The 16,494-nt window shown below is 36.5% G+C and overlaps 1 protein-coding gene across 4 annotated transcripts in view; it reads right to left on the reverse strand.

Annotated features, from left to right (window-relative positions):
* TTC29 (tetratricopeptide repeat domain 29) overlaps positions 1 to 16,494 on the reverse strand; it is a 237,006-nt gene that overhangs the window by 104,940 nt on the left and 115,572 nt on the right. For all 4 annotated transcript variants that reach the window (XM_077846272.1, XM_077846273.1, XM_077846274.1 and 1 more), the window contains exon 9: positions 7,722 to 7,813. In XM_077846272.1, coding sequence (XP_077702398.1) covers positions 7,722 to 7,813 — 92 coding nt within the window. The remainder of the gene's footprint in view (positions 1 to 7,721; positions 7,814 to 16,494) is intronic.

Below are 16,494 nucleotides of genomic sequence, written 5' to 3' on the forward strand. Positions count from 1 at the left end.
ATAGTCTTTGATCTATACTAAATATTTAATAAAACTAGTCTTCAAATGTCAAAAAAGAGGGGTGAGTTGTATGGTATGTGACTTATATCTCAATAAAGCTGTTATATTTTTCTAACTAACCTTTAAAAAGTTTATGAAAGGTGAATGATAATTTGTTCTCGCAAGTGTCCCTCAGCTGTGAAATCTTAGGTGTCACTAAAGTCATCTATACAGTTGTTTTTTTTTTTTACAAGTTGTTATAAATATACTGGCAAAATGTTTAGAATGGTACATATTTATGACCAGAGTGCTTAGCATATACTAGGCTTCATATATTTTTAAATAAAGGAGTGGCTGAAAACTTGAAAAGGGAAATGCTTATGCAATACTCATAAAAATTAAGCTCCCAGGTAAATTGTGAGACTATTAGTCATTGGAAGTTTGGAGTCCATGATTGTCAACTCCTTTCTCCTGGATATTTTGGTAATATCAAGATAATCTTTTTATTTCAGCAACTTCCTTGAGAGACTATCAAATGCCCTACAATGTGTTAGTTTCTGGGGACTATGGTTCCTGCCTCTAAAGTGTTTCACTGTCAATTTGGAGAGATAAATTTAAACATTTGTACATAGAATTAACTGTGATAAATACTACAAACTGTCTAAAGTGCTTTAAAACCTAGAGCACATTTATTTGAATATCTTCACAAGAGCAAGTCTAGTGTTTTGGGGTAAATTTAGTCTTAAAAGGAAGCCAAACAGATCTGGAGCCAAATCCAGTGAATACAATTTTCGTCTCAAAGCATCCGTAGACCTTTGAAAAATTATAATATGTATTGTGGAAAACATCTTTGAATTTTGAACTACATAAAATGTTTGTGTGCTTATAGATTCACAGATCCTTTGCTCTACTCCCATCTTTCTTTCTCCTCCTCATTTACACAGATCTTCAATGCAAGTTCGGAGTTGCTGCTAAGTGTCTAATCTTTTCCCAAGTATTTTTCCCTCCCTACCATCTAGGACTTTTGTTCCAACTCTGGTCTCTTTCTTCTGTATCTCTCATTTTCCCAGATATCTCACTGACATTGAGGTCTCTGCCTGCCCAAAGTTGGCTATTTCTAGAGTTCTCTCTCAATCATTCCTTCCCCTCCATGAAAAGCGAAAGCTTTCTATGGGTAATTTCCTATGATGCCATGCCCTAAACTCCTATATGCATATGTCTGGCAAATCCATATTTCTAGCCCTGATTTTTTTCCCCTTGTGCTTCACATCCATATTTCTAGTTGTCCAGACATACCAAGCATGCAAAGGAAGATAATTTCCTCTAAGTGATGCCATCTAATGATGAGGCTTATGGAAATTTTGGAATTTCTCTTTAGGAAACTCCTGGTTGGCTCAGCGGTTGAGTGTCTGCCTTTGGCTCAGGGCATGATCCTGGAGTCCCAGGATCCAGTCCCACATCGGGATCAGGGAAGCTGCTTCTCTCTCTGCCTGTGTCTCTGCCTCTCTCTCTGTGTTTCTCATGAATAAATAAATAAAATCTTTTTTTTTTTAAAGGAAACTCCTGCATGGTACAGTAGTATAAAGCATTCATAAATAATTTAATGGATTTTGTTTAAAAAATTGAGTTACACATAGAGATCATTTACTGAATTTTCTAAATGTGACTCTAAATACTTTTGGCTGTTTCCAGAGACCAAACCCACCTCTCAAACAATGATGTGCTGCTATTTTATATATATATATATATACACATACAATATACATTTGATAAACATATCGAAGGTATATGCCACAAGCTCAGACATCATTTCAAAAAAGTTTAATTTTAAACAGTTAATGTCAGGATTAGAGGTATCAACTTGGATAACCTCCCAAGATTTGAGGAGCATAATGTTCATTTTCATAAATAAGTTATGGTATATTTGTAAAAATAAGTTAGATTGCTTTACAGATTTATTTATTTTATTTGAGAGAGAGAGTGTGTGTGCTCTTGCACACATGCACTTTGAGGGGGAAGGGCAGAGAGAGGAGACAGGCAAATCAGACTCCCAGCTGAGTGCAGAGCCCAATGTGGGGGAGGGGGGAGGCTCAATTCCAGGACCCTGAGATCATGACCTGAGTCAAAATCAGGAGTCAGAGGCTGAGCCCCCCAGGCATCCTGCTAAGTGTTATTTTTTGCAAATCTTCCATTATGCAATGAATGAAATGCCATAATGTAAACATACAACTCTGCAAGATAGACAGACAGCAGGTAAAGTCCTGGTGTCTGGCTTTTAGGGGGCAGGTTCAAAGAATTAACACTTTTTGTTTACTTGAGTGCTGGGTACTATCAGATGCATTCTTTTTTTCTTTCTTATCAGCAAAAGAATGCTCTATGTATCAGAAGTAGAATGGAATTTCACATTCCTGATGTTGTGAATATTGCTGTTTATGATTCTGTTCTCATTTTTTCATAACAAAATCATGAATAATTTTCTTCCACATTTAGGCATAGCTCAATTCTCCAGAAAAATTATGAATTGCTTGAGGAATATATCAAATGCAGACATGGAGTAAAGTAGCATGAGAGTACACTCACAAATTTAAATATTTGTTTTGTGAAACAACTCAAATGGCATTGAGAGAGCCAGAGAATATAAAATTATTAATAAATAAAAGGGTACACTATTTAGAATCTTGAACAAATTGTGGACTTCTAGGAGTAAAAATGTTTTAACAAACTGATGTGAACTCTCTAAGCTCTTTTCTTGGACTATAATATTTAAGAAAAAAAAGTTGATGATGTAAGAAAAAAAGCAGAGCTTCTTTGCATATCACTTTAAAACCTCAGGGAAAAATTATTATTTTTTTTATTTAGCTAAAATGGACTGACTGAAGGTTATTTATGTTCATATTCATAAAGGCTGATGTATTTTTGATGGAAGTACATTTTGGATTAGGTTTGGCCTGCTGAGGATTGTTAAAGCACAACACACACAAGCAAAAAACCAAGTTCAGTGAGCAAGAAATACAAAATAGTATGAATGAAACTATTGCTGAGTGAGTCCAGTTGTTTTTCTCTCAAAGTAGCAACAGATTTCCAGAACATCTGAAATTACCTGGGAACTTGCTCTAACAAATAATGCTAGAGAAAAAGTCTTTCTGTTATACAATATATGCTCTATTCAATGAATGTACAGTTCTACAGCCAGCAAAATGGTTACTATAGCATCTGAAATACAAACGTTATGTGCTGCTTAAAGGATCTCCAAATTTCAAAGTTCGCAATAGATTTAGAAGCCAATCTTTCCTTGGAAGGGAAAGAATCAAATATTTTCTTCTAGAAAAGCTAGATTATTTGTATAAGTTAAAGGACAAGGTTAAAATGTTAGACAAATATTAATTCCAGTTTTCTATATGCAGTGCACAGGTGCAACTTGAGCAGCATATTATATGGTATAATCATTAAATTCATTCAACCAGACCTTAGAGAGTTAAAAACATATATTCTGAGGACCAGGACTCCTCGGTCCAAAGGATGAGAATGAAACAGTGCAGAATATTTGTGTATCAAGGTGATTCCAGTTTCCAACTGGGAAAACAGGACTGTTAACACCCACATCCCCTGACAACTGTCCAATTATGTATATCACACTTGGCCTACTGTTTGCAGTAGAAGTAATCAATAAAGGATGTGGTTGAGTGAACATAGATTTTGGTTGAACCAATGCATGAAAACTTAATCATTTACTCAGAGAGAAGAAATCAAATAGAGCAGAGATGAAACAGCCACTAAGGGGTTTGTTGATTGTGCCACCAAGTTTGTGGGCCACAGATGAAAGTAATAAGGCAAATGGAATCAGTGACAGGAGAAAATGTAAAAAGCTATTCTTAATTTCATGAATTAATAGAAATGTTTTTGATGTATTTTTGGGGGGTCATTTTTAGGAAATTTTGCATCAAAGCCTGGATGTTCCATTTTAAAGAATATATGAAAATTACTAGGGCATGTCATTTCTCTCAAGCAAAAAGAAATTAATTTTCAGCTATAACAGAAAGGTAATTTTCACACTTGAAACTTTGTACTGATTGATTGAAAGATCTCCACTGTGGAAAGTTTTCTAGGAAATAATTTAACCCGAGTTTGCAAGAAAATTTACAATGAGTATGGAATAAGCCCAGAGGTAGGCTAGTTGTGACCAATGTGTCTTGAACAATTCTCATTTTGTGAATATTTTCCCCCCAGATTCTTTTGAAAAGTCATGCTGATTATTTGGAGAGTCAAGGCATTTCAGTAAAATGAGTGATTTCAGTAAATGAGGCAAAAAAATGCAGTAAAGAAAACTGAGGAATTTTGCTCTCTGTATTTACTCAAATTGTCTGTCTTTGTTAATAATAATATTTACTTGGCAATTTCTCAACTCACTCTCTCTTTGTTTTATGGACCATAATTCTGGCTTTTATAGCTGTGTCATACGTGTTTTTTTTTATCATTTTAGGATATCAACCCTCCCTCCTTTTTTCACTAGTATTCCAAGTGGGGCAGGGAAAGACATTGTAATGCTTATTTTCTTTTACGCTCCTTAGCCCCTTGTGCAATTAATATTATTTAGAACAACAGCAAAAATAACAAACCTGTTCACTATTAAAGCCTTCATCAATAACTCTAATGGCATGGCTGGGTCCAGCATTACCAAATGGACAACTCTGTATTACCAAGTCCTTAGTCTTGAGGGAATATGGCATGTTTTTCAATTGAAGTCTTAGTATAAATTCTTATAACCATTTTAGAAGCTTCTAGCCTTAGAGATTATTCACTTTTCATGCACACTCAGCTGATAGCCTTAGACACACACTTATGCTAGACATGGCTATCCTCTTCCATTTCCTTTAAAGAGATAAAGTATATTTATAGAGATAGGACTACCATTAGTGAAACTTGTGCAATTGTACAGGTTAGAAAAAAGATTTAGAGAAGATGTGAAGCTTCGTATGCAGCTTGATTTACTTCTCCACCTCCACTACCATAATTTCCTCTATTTTGGTTGTGCTTCATTTCTTGCATGTTGCTGCTAATCGGAGGGCAGTTTAGGACTCTGAAAGGATATGTGCGCGCGCGCGCGCGCGTGTGTGTGTGTGTGTGTGTGTGCATATATCAAAGAACATCAAGCCCTTAAAATGAGATTTTTAAAAAATGACCACAAAATATGTATCACGGCATTTTTAGTAATCAGTGGACTTGATTTAATAAGTCTTCTTAGGTAACTAGGGTGTGTTGTCTACCTGAAAAGAATGTTTGTTTTTGAAACATCTGTATCTTGAGTTATTTTGCACAAATGGTAAAAGAATATGCTGAGGCTTACACTCCCCTTAATGCTACTCTATAACTACTAATAATGCTGCAAAATGGTAGATTTGCACTGGAAAGCTTGCAGTGTCCCTGGGGTACTTCTTCCCTACAGCCCCAGAAGAAGCATCTCTTGTACTTTCTAATGTATCACATAACATTATGAAACTAAGAACCCAGGTCTACCATGCAAATCATCAATGGCCTCATTGGTACTTATAGATGGGAATTCTTATAAGTGGAATTTGTTTCATTTGGTGTAAAAGGGAGGTGGGGAATCAATCTTCCTGCCTATTATATGTTTGCCCCAAGGCAAGTACCCAGAGTGTTGGAATAGAATTGTCCTGATTCCTGCTAGAAACACACCCTCCTTTATGATATATCAAATATAGCTGTATCCTTTTCCACATCTAAGCCCCCAATAACACTCCATCAGCCAAATCAAAACATCAAATTATTTGTCTGTTAGTGTTGCCAATATTTATCATATAATTGTTCAACTCTCCTTTTAGCTTTTACTGTATAGACCAGGAATTCAGATCCTGAGTGGAGATTAAAATATTCCAAGAGAGTCACTTGTTTTTAACACGTGAGAATTATTTTATTTTTTAAAAAGTTTTATTAATTTATTCATTAGAGACACATACACACACAGAGACAGAAACACAGGCAGAGGAAGAGGGAGAAGCAGGCTCCTTGCAGGGAGCCCGACATGGGACTCGATCCTGGGTCTCCAGGATCCCGCCCTGGGCTGAAGGCGGCACTAACCCGCTGAGCCACCTGGGCTGCCCTAACACATGAGAATGTTTTAAGATAACCTCATGCATCTAGAAGTTTAAAAAATAAAAGCTGTCAGTAACCAAGAGGGCATTCCAACCCTTATGGCATGGTAGGTGCTCAATATATGTTTATAAAAGAAAATATTTTCCCCTGGAATTTTATCTCTTTAGTTATGCTGGAACAAATGTCATTTTGTAAAAATTATTTTATAAATAATTTTATAACTATAAAATTAGGGATACACTTATTTACTGCATAGGCTTAGGCCAGGCCTGTGACTACAAAGCAAGACAAAACTCCAACCATTTTATACTGATTCTGGGCAGTGTTAACAGCAGAGCTAAGTAATTTAATAATCAAAATGAACTGAACCAAAGGTCAGAGTTGGTGTGTTACAAACAGACACTAAATTGAGAACTTACAAAATTCTTCTTTGTGCCCAAACATCTGCTTCTTTCCTGTTGTTATTGTCACGTGGAAAGTGAAAGTTTAAGGGATAGCTGGACTGATTTTTCAGACTAGTTACCAATCTCTACTTGGAAGAACCATAATAATCATGGGTTGCTTACCTTATCCATGGCTGGCCCTGCCTTCCTCAGGTAAATAGCCATATTTTCTTTATATAGTCTTTTATCTGGTATTTTGTAGGGAACTTTCATTTCATTGGCGTTGGTATTTTAATATTGAATTATTTATTTATTAATTATTATTATATTGGCAGTGGTAATTATATAATGGTGATGTACTTTCAGTTCGCTGGGCATTTAACCTTTTAAATGCCTTTTAAATAACAATTTTATCTTTTAAAACACTACCTCGTATGTGTTTACAAGCTGAAATATAGAAATTAGAACTTGACACAACTATATCCATTCTTTTTCTTCTTCTTGCCACTACTAACTACTACTACTGTTACCACCACCATTATTAAAAAGCCATCCATATCATGGTATAAGATAACATATCAAAAACCAAAGCCTTAATTTTGTAACTTTTCTTATTATAACTTGAATTAAATAATAACATTACAACATAATGCGATAATTAAGTGGACTACACAATGATCACAATACAACAAGTGAAGGGCACATCATATGTTTTCCATGGAAAAATTTGTTGTTCAGGTATACTTTATTAAATTTTCTGTTTTGAATGAAATAGCGGAAATATCGTTTTTCCATTCAGTTGTTTACCCATAAATGTACGCTCAGAAGAGAGATGTCTTAATGGAAGAAGCAGGATTGAAGCATAAGTGAAAACTTTCCTCTAAGAAGAGATCCGGAAAGGTTACGGTGAGCCACAGTTACTGAAGCGTACTATATATTTCTGTGCTCTTGCTTTTTTAACCTGTGAGATGTGACCTGATTTTTCCCTTTCATTCAAGGTCATCACTAAACTTACAAAAAATCAAAAATAAAATAGTACAAAGGAGGAATAGACAAAGAAGAGTTTAGGTGCATATTATAAAATACCACATTGGTTTAAAATAACTTAACGATGAAAGGGTCACTTAAGAAGGGCACTGCTTAAAATTTAAGCAGGCAGTAATGGAAAGCGACAGACCTCAAACAATTTAAGTCTTTCACAGCTGAGTGAATTCACAGTGACAGCAAGACAAGGATGTGCTAACTTACCTCTGCAGGACCTTGGCTATTGCTTCATAGGCTCTCCCCAGGCTGAGATCATCATCCAGGTCTGTGGAGATTTTACTGTAAGTGTTAAGGACCTATCAGGAAAAGAAATACATATTAAAATATCCAGCACGGCCAGATTCACTGATGTTTCATTTCGTAACAGAAAAAGATTAAAATTAATAGTTGTTTCTAATGTCTCCATAAAATACTTTTTTGTTTATTAAAAATTCATGTTGGTTTGGTTTATTTTTATCTATAGCATAACTTGTTTCACAGCAATGTCTTTAAGCCATGACAGTGAGGTCTTACTTTTGTAAAAATAATTCTTTTCTTGCACAATCCAAAATCTTCCAATTTATGGAACTTAGGCGTGAATAAATAATTGAATGGTTTACAACGTTATTTTAAAATATGGTACTATTATCTAAGGTAATAGAAGGCAGATTATAATATTCTACTGGGGTAGCTTAAATATCACTTTACTTTCTATAAATAGCTGTTTTGAAAAGCATGAATTTAGGTGCTAGGCAATTTCTAAATCTATCATTTTATTAGATGCATATCTCACAGTTTGTGCATGTATTGGGTATACACTAAAAATATTTCTTAAAAATGTACTTCATTACCAACAATCTCCTCAATAATCAGAAGATTATGGCTGCCACAGCCAAACATATGATCTTAATTTAATTTAACACTGATATCATTTTTATGGTATAATTTTCCTTTTTATTCTTTTTTTCTTTCAGTGGCCAGAAGGAGGAAAATACGTAAAACAAAATTCCTATTCTTCCTTCTTCCTTTATTGTTACTTGACCCAACCTATTACACACATGAGGACACAGGAAATCTCCAAAGACCTCTATGGAAATCCTTTTTGCACATTTTCTAAGACAGAATTAGTGAAAGTCATTTGACAGCCGTTGAGAGAGAGTCAGGGTGAAGGAGGACATAAATACGTGCTGTATGCTACTGCCTGAATTAGGCAGCTTGGAAGATTTAAGTATTAGAGGCAGTGTTGACATTTGACTCTACTTTCTTAAGGTTAATATTTGGGAAATAATTTCAATGAGGCCATTGTGATACCTCATAAAATTTGTTTTGTGTGTGTTTTTTATAAGTGGCTGCTCATTGATATAACACTGATATTAAAGTTTACTCATACATAATGACCCAGTGTTTTAATTCCTGTTAAACCTACAAAGATCAAAATTTTCATTCTTAATTTTAAGCCTCTTAATATGCCTTGTATAAACCTGAAAATATTCTTTTCACTTTGTCTTGCGTAACTGACAACATCTATATTAAGTCTGATATAACTTGACATAGACCTTTCTCAGTTAAAGGGCAGAATTCATGAATTTTGTGAATTTATAAGAGACTTTATTGAATCTAAATACCAAAATATTTAGAAAGAGACCTTCTAGTGTCTTTTCTGGCCCATATATCTTTATATGACATTCTACAACTTTAAGATTGAGTATTTTTATATTTCCTGCCACAAACTATTTATTTAGCAAATATTGTTACTGTGTACCAGGTACTATGTTAGACCCTAAGAAATCTTCCATACAAGGGAACATGCTTGCAGCCCTGAAGGCATTTACAGTCTTGTGGTACAGAGCTTTGGGTTGAGGTACTACTCAAATTAGCAGGATTCCCCAGGGCTTATCCCATACTTATACTGCATACTCTCCCATGCCGCTGGCCACCGAAGCAGTACAGCAAATACCCACAGGCACCCATTATCTTAGGGGTATGCCTCTTTACTCTGTGGATAAGAAGGTAGGTACCCAAGAAATTACAGGTAAATACTTCAGTGCTGATGACTCCTATCCCACACAGGTGTGCATGATTTCCTGGAAGCAGCAGGGGTAAAAACGAGCTCAGTCTGGGCTTTTGGTTTTGCTCTCAGACTTGACTCCACAGAAGCTTCCTCCTGGAGCCAGATGTAGTCTACTGGGATGAACACTAACCTCAGAGTAAGAAGACTTGAACTCAAGTCCTTTCACACATTTTTCCAGGAAAGCTCCTGAAGAACTCTTTTTCAGAAATGAAAAAGAAAACCTGTTTCTGAGAGTTGTCGTGAGAGCCACCAGGAGATAATATAGATTGCTATGTAAACCACAGGACAAGAATTCTTTGGGAGTCTGTTAACCAACCACTAGTGAACAGCTCTGATAGGGGCCTCCCTCAAAGTAAAGGCAACATGTTTTAATTTGTGGATTGAGGGAGCTCATGCATCAGCTCACACATTTTACCTAAAAACAGGAACTGTATACGTAGAGGGAAGCATTTAGTTCATTACTGGCCCAGTCGGGAAGCAATGAATGACATGATGTCCAAACTGAAGACCTACAAAGCACCACAGAGGAGCTCATCTAAATCAGACAGCACCTCTGCTCCTCAGGAGTGTGAGCTCTAGCGGGAGACAGGAAATGGCAGACAGGTGACAAGGAAACACAAGGTGAAATTCAGCAGATTGGGGAATCCTGTAGTTCGATCTAAGGGGAGTATAAAGGACATTGCTAAAATACAAAGGAAAAACTCATAAAAGTGGAAAAATAACATAAGATTACTAATTGTGTAGAAACTAAAGTTGTTTTATGTTGCTCTTATGGTAGGCTACCATACCTGCTTTTTAATGAAAGTAGGTAGGGTATAATTTCCAAATGAATAAACATTAATTTTTTTAAATCATTAGACAAATCATAGATTTTTTTTTTACAAAGAATATACTTCGATTGAGAAAATACAGTATGCAGATCTGAGGGATCCCCTGTACTTGACTGCATATCCCTCAAATAAGCAGTATGTTGGAAACATCTCCAGGGTCTAGAATGTTAAATTCTATCATCACAAATCAAAGATAAGAGAATAGAATAAAGACTCTCTGGTGCAAACTATTTTGATGAATTGGAAATTCATTATGCATCTTTAAACTTTATTGACAATGAACTTAATCAACCTTTGTCAAATGACAAAGGACAAAACCGATTAAGTACAGTACTAGGTAAATTTAAATAAACACCAAAATGCACATGATTACAAGGTTATCACAGTTGGAAAAATCAGTTCATATGCCTAATAAAACTTGAGTGCTACATGGCTACTCAAATTGCTTCAAAAATTTCAGTGAATAATGGAGATGAAGCATTGAAAACTATTTTACTTGAAGTTTTAAAGACAATGGGCTCTATCTTCCCACTAGAATAAAACTGATTTACCTGAAAAGGCATTTCCAAATGAAATCCAAATTCTTAAAATGAGATAATTTCTATTGATCACCTAGAAACAAAGCTAATAGAATACCTAGCATAAAAAAATGAGAATGTGCAAAAGAATAATGCTGGCAATATGTGATGAACTCTTTGAAGAATTGTTTGCTGTGAAACAAAATTTTAAGGATCATTAATTTCTTTTGCTGCAATACCCTTCAAGGGAGCATTGGACTTAAGTCAAGATTGTCACCTGTCAACAAAGTGAGTGAGAGGGGGAAGAAAAAGAGAGGGAGAGAGGGAGAGTGAGAGAGAGAGAGAGAGAGAGAGAGAGAATGAGAGAGAGAGAGAGATTGAGAAAAAAGAATAGAAGAGTAGCCTTGTCCTCCCAGAAGATTTTTTTTTTTTAATTTTATTTATTTATGATAGTCACACAGAGAGAGAGAGAGAGGCAGAGACACAGGCAGAGGGAGAAGCAGGCTCCATGCACCGGGAGCCTGACGTGGGATTCGATCCCGGGCCTCCAGGATCGCGGCCTGGGCCAAAGGCAGGCGCCAAACCGCTGCGCCACCCAGGGATCCCCTCCCAGAAGATTTTAAGAATAAATTTTGTGCCTGAACTTTGGAACCTTCAAGGACAGATACATAAGAAGTCATTATTTAGTCTATTAATATCAAAATACCCAATTGTTTTCTCTTCTTTACATGCTGAGGATTTCCAGTATGAGGGTGCCTTGGAACAAAAGAAAATGATCCATTTTATATTGACCCCCCACTTCTTGTCTTCCTCTATTTTCTCATTCATTCTTCATCCCCCTGCTACTCCTCTCTTATAGTTCCCTTACTTTAGACAATAATAACACAGACAAAAAAATCCCAGCAATAATGGCTCTTATATTTGTTTTCACAGCTGAAACTTGCTTAAACCACTATAATGACCATCACTCCTGGCCTAACTTTCCCAGATTAGATGGAGTCCTCTCTGCACCCCTCTGCTAGCCAGCTGTTATAAGAAAACACTGTCCCAGTCAATTTGTTTTAAAACCTTTATGCATTTTAACATTATTGTAGATTCACATGCAATTGTGAGAACTAATACAGAGCACTCTCATTTATCCTTCACCCACATAACATCCTGCGTTACTACAGTATAGTAGCATAACCAGGAAATTGATGTTGATATAATTCACCCACTTCATTCAGATTTCACAAGTTTTACACATGCTCCTCTGTGTGTATATGTGTGTGTGTGTGTGCACGTGCATGTCAGTGTTAATTTTATGAGATTGTATCACATGCATCTATTCATGGAACCACCACCACCATAGTCAAAATATAGAAAGTGCTATCACTACAATGATTTCTCACTTTACCCTTTCATTTTTAGCTATGTGTGCTGCTTGGAAAAGAAAGAAGAGAGGTGGAGGAAAATAAGTTTTCTCTTTTTTTCGGGGGGGGGGAGGGGAAAGAAAGGTCTGCCTTAGAAAACATTCCAAAATACCTTGGTGTCTGCCCTGTTCCCATTTGATGCACCTCCCTCACCCTGTGTGTTTGTATTTCACCAGGGAAATTTCCTCAGCTGAGTGATAGATAGAAGGATAATAGTTGGTTAAAGTAGTTCATACACACGTATGAATGACTCAAAGATCACTAACTACTCAGAAGTTGTAGTGCTTTTTGTTTCGTTTTTTAAGATTTGCTTATTTTGAGAGAGAGAGAGAAAAAGAGAGAGAGCAGGGGGAGGGGCAGAGGGAGAGAATCTCCGGCAGATCCCTGCTGAGCATAGAGCCTGATTTGGGGCTGGATTACAACTGAGCCAAAATCAAGAGTTGGACACTTAACCTACTGAGTTAACCTACATGCGCTCCTAGAAGTTGTAGTTTTAAAAAGGATGCTTGCTAGCCCCAAATCCCTTCTTCTAGGTGGAGTTTTATGCAGTCTAACAAAATGAAATGAAGCAGTTCAGATAGTGTGTATGGGATAATTTGGGGCAAGTTTATAAAACAAACAACAAAAAGGCCAGTTTTCACTTAAAATTTGGCCTCATGATACGATCCCTTAAGCAGGTACTGATTTTTATAACCTTTTTTGGGGGGGTCCACTTCTATACCTCAGGTTTTCTAGAGGCTTCACACACTTTCTTACAATCTCCTTATTACAGAAGAGATGAAAAAAGCGAAGAAGGGAAATGTGTATCAGCAGCTGTGAAGGTCAGGTGTTTGGAAGTCACTGATACCTAAAAGGTAACTCCCTCTCATTATTGCTTTCTTCATAATGCTCAACCTTCAGAACCAATGTATTATGCAAAGTCCTCTTCCAGTATATTCTATGTGATCATTAGATGTAACTGCAAGGTAAATATATATATATATATATATATATTATGTACACAATGTATATTACATGTCTGTATATGTAATAGAGATCCATCTCTGCTCTTAAAGGCCTTACTAAGGCAATAAGATTTATGGGCATTGATATTATATAGTGCTATAAGTCTGTATAAAGGGCTAAAATTCTAGTCCAAAAGCATTCATTAAACAAAGACTGGGTGTTTCCTATGGGCCAAGCTTTGTTCTAGGTGCTAGACATACATCAGCAAATAATACAAAACCCCTTCCCCCATGTAGTCTACATTGTATCTGGGCAATGGGGAGAAAATTTGTAATCGTATGAATAAATTGAGTGAATTTCAGATAGTGTAGGAAGATGAAGAACTGGGAAAGGCTTACTAAAGGAAGAGAAACTCAATCTGCACTTTAAAGGCATGACAGGATTGGGTCAGTGGTGACAAGGGCATCTTGAACGAAGATTTGCGGAAGGGAAGGAGTGCTACAATGGGAAAGAAACTTTACCAGAGTACACAGAAGCAACAGTGTCCAGAAGAAAGTCCGCTTTAAGGTTCACCCATAGAATGTTTATCTAGTAATGTGTTCTAAGTAATCACAGTCTTAATGGATGCTATTAAATAATAAACACTCAAGTTGCAATTTATCTATTTGATTACAAGCGATGAATTTGATTATTGTTTTGAAGGTAAGGTGGGTTATTCATTTTTGTTCTTTATTCTACATGCACATAAACGCAGTCTTTTGTAGGACTTTTTTTATTCATAGTTTTTGTCTTTCTACTTTCTAGGCAGCTCAATGTGTTTGGTTGAAATATGCCACATCCAAGATTGTGCAGTTGCCTGCCTTGTTTCCCATTATCCAAGTTTAATTTTTTTTAAAGTAGGTTCCACACCCAATGACCTTGAGATCAAGACCTGAGCTGAGATCAAGAGTCGGACACTTAACCGACCAGGTGGCCCTCAAAAGATTTAATGCAGAGTTGTTCCCGTATCTAGGAAAATGAGAGGAAAATATTTTTCTTTCTCCCTCTGGCACAGTACTGAGCATGCATAACTCAAACTAATACAGATCAATGACAAAAGGTTGAAATTGGCCTCTATGCTCTGGTCAGTGACCCTATCTTTGTTTCTGTAGGAAAACAATGCATGGAAACCACCACATAAAGTAAGTTCTAACATTTAGCCCATTTGGGATGGAAATTTTGTAATTTTGCAAAAATTTTAAAGAAAACAATCCTACTTTTACTTCAATTTTTCGTAATTGTTTTCTATGTACATTCCTTTCTTCACTTACCACCCTCCCCCACTGCTCTCTTCCTTAGTTAATTCAATATTTGAAATCAGTAGGGACTCCTCCTCTGAGGGCATAGACCAGGCTTTGGAGGAGCCTTATGGGATAATTAATCAAATTTCCCTCTGGGTGTTCACATTTTTTTTTCAAAACCATAGGCTTTCAAGTCACACAGGTCTACTACTGAGCTGAGTGACATGTGTCAAGTGACTTACTCTCTCTGAGCCTATTTCCTCAGGTATAAAATGGAAATGAATAAAGTCTACCTGGAAGGGATGTTATAAGGTTCCAATAAGATGAGGTATTAATAATACCTACTAAAGATTTAAATAAAGCAAATGCTTAATTTCCCCAAATACTTACCTTACTTATCTAAGTGGCTCTCAAACGGGGGGTGATTGTGCCCCCTAGGGTATATTTGGTAATGTCTGGGAGATATCTGAGGTCGTCATAATTGGGAGGGTTGCTACTGTCATTTACTTAGTTAAAAAGAAGCCAAGGATACTGCTAGGTACCCTACAACGCACACTGTAGCCCCCATAACAAAGAATTTTCCAGCCCAAAATGTGAATAGTGTTGATGTTAAGCAATCTTGATTTAGCTTTTGCCTCAACTATTTTCATTATTGGAAGCCACACCCTTGTGAAGCCAGCCACTCTATTGCTGAAGAGTTAATGAGAAAAACTATTGGTTAAGTTAAGTAAAATCTGTTACTTCCATGTGCTCACCATGATTGTGCTTTGTGGGACAACCCAGAACAAGTCCATCCCTCATCCCGGACAGTCCTACCAATACTGAAAGATAGCTGTTTTCCCTCCTCAAAGCCTCCAAACATATAGAGTCATCCAGGAGACTCTGAAATGAGTGAGAACGTAACCCCAACAGTTTAAACACATTTGAATGTTTCATTTCTAGTTTTGTCTGAGTTCTGGAAGAGTTTAAATAAACACACCTGGACCATAAATGTCTATGAAACCATAAAGAGGGATCCATTGGGTTTGTTTGTAAAGAAGTCAAGTCTATTATCCAGGGTGTATTTTTTACTTCCTCTTCCCTGCCCACCATAAAAAGATAGCGCAGCTAACAGTCTGTTTGTTATACATCTTCTACACAAACACAAAATTGTGCCATTTCATAACAAAAGTTTGGCACTGTGCTCAATTCCGTGCATTACTTTGAGGAGAAAGAGGCAATGATACAGATTTACTCTTGTGCAATAAGCAATACAGAAATAAAAAAAAAATCCAGTTTGCCATCTTGTGCTTGAAATCAATGTCAAATCTGATAGGAAATACATTTATTCTGATTTCTGGCAATCTAACCCCCTTTAGCCATTTCACAGTTGGTGAGCAGAAAGGATGTTTCTGCCTCATTTACAGTGTCTGAGCATGATTCAGACAATCAACTGCAACATTAGTCAAAGAAATCAGTGGCTAATGATTTCTGACAAGCACTGCAGTAACAGGCTGAGGACCAGACTGGACCGTAGCAACATTCTGAGCACTTTACTGGAGCCAGCAATCAGAGATGGAAAAAATGAGGGTAAGCAGAACTGGTCTCATATCACTTACAGGCTCTTAGTACATCTTTTGCAAAGTTATAGTATCTGGACAATCGGTAAATACAGCTATCCTATGCTACAGATCTGTTATATTGAATGAGCAAGCACTGAGGACAAGCAAGGTATGCAGCTCTGTAAACTGTAACACACAAAGTAGCTAAATATTTTGCATTCTGCTGAAACTATATTCTTAAGTTAGGAGCAGGCTAGCCTTACTATTTATATTGATCATTTGGAGTGTGAAATCCCTTTTCCTGAAATGCATTATTCACCATTTGGAATAACTGTTACATACTGTTTACATTGCCTGACACTAACAGGAAGGCTATGTGGTCTAGTGCAGAAAGGATTGAA

Source organism: Canis aureus, chromosome 13, assembly GCF_053574225.1.
Source record: "Canis aureus isolate CA01 chromosome 13, VMU_Caureus_v.1.0, whole genome shotgun sequence".
Classification (NCBI taxonomy): Eukaryota; Metazoa; Chordata; class Mammalia; order Carnivora; family Canidae; genus Canis; species Canis aureus.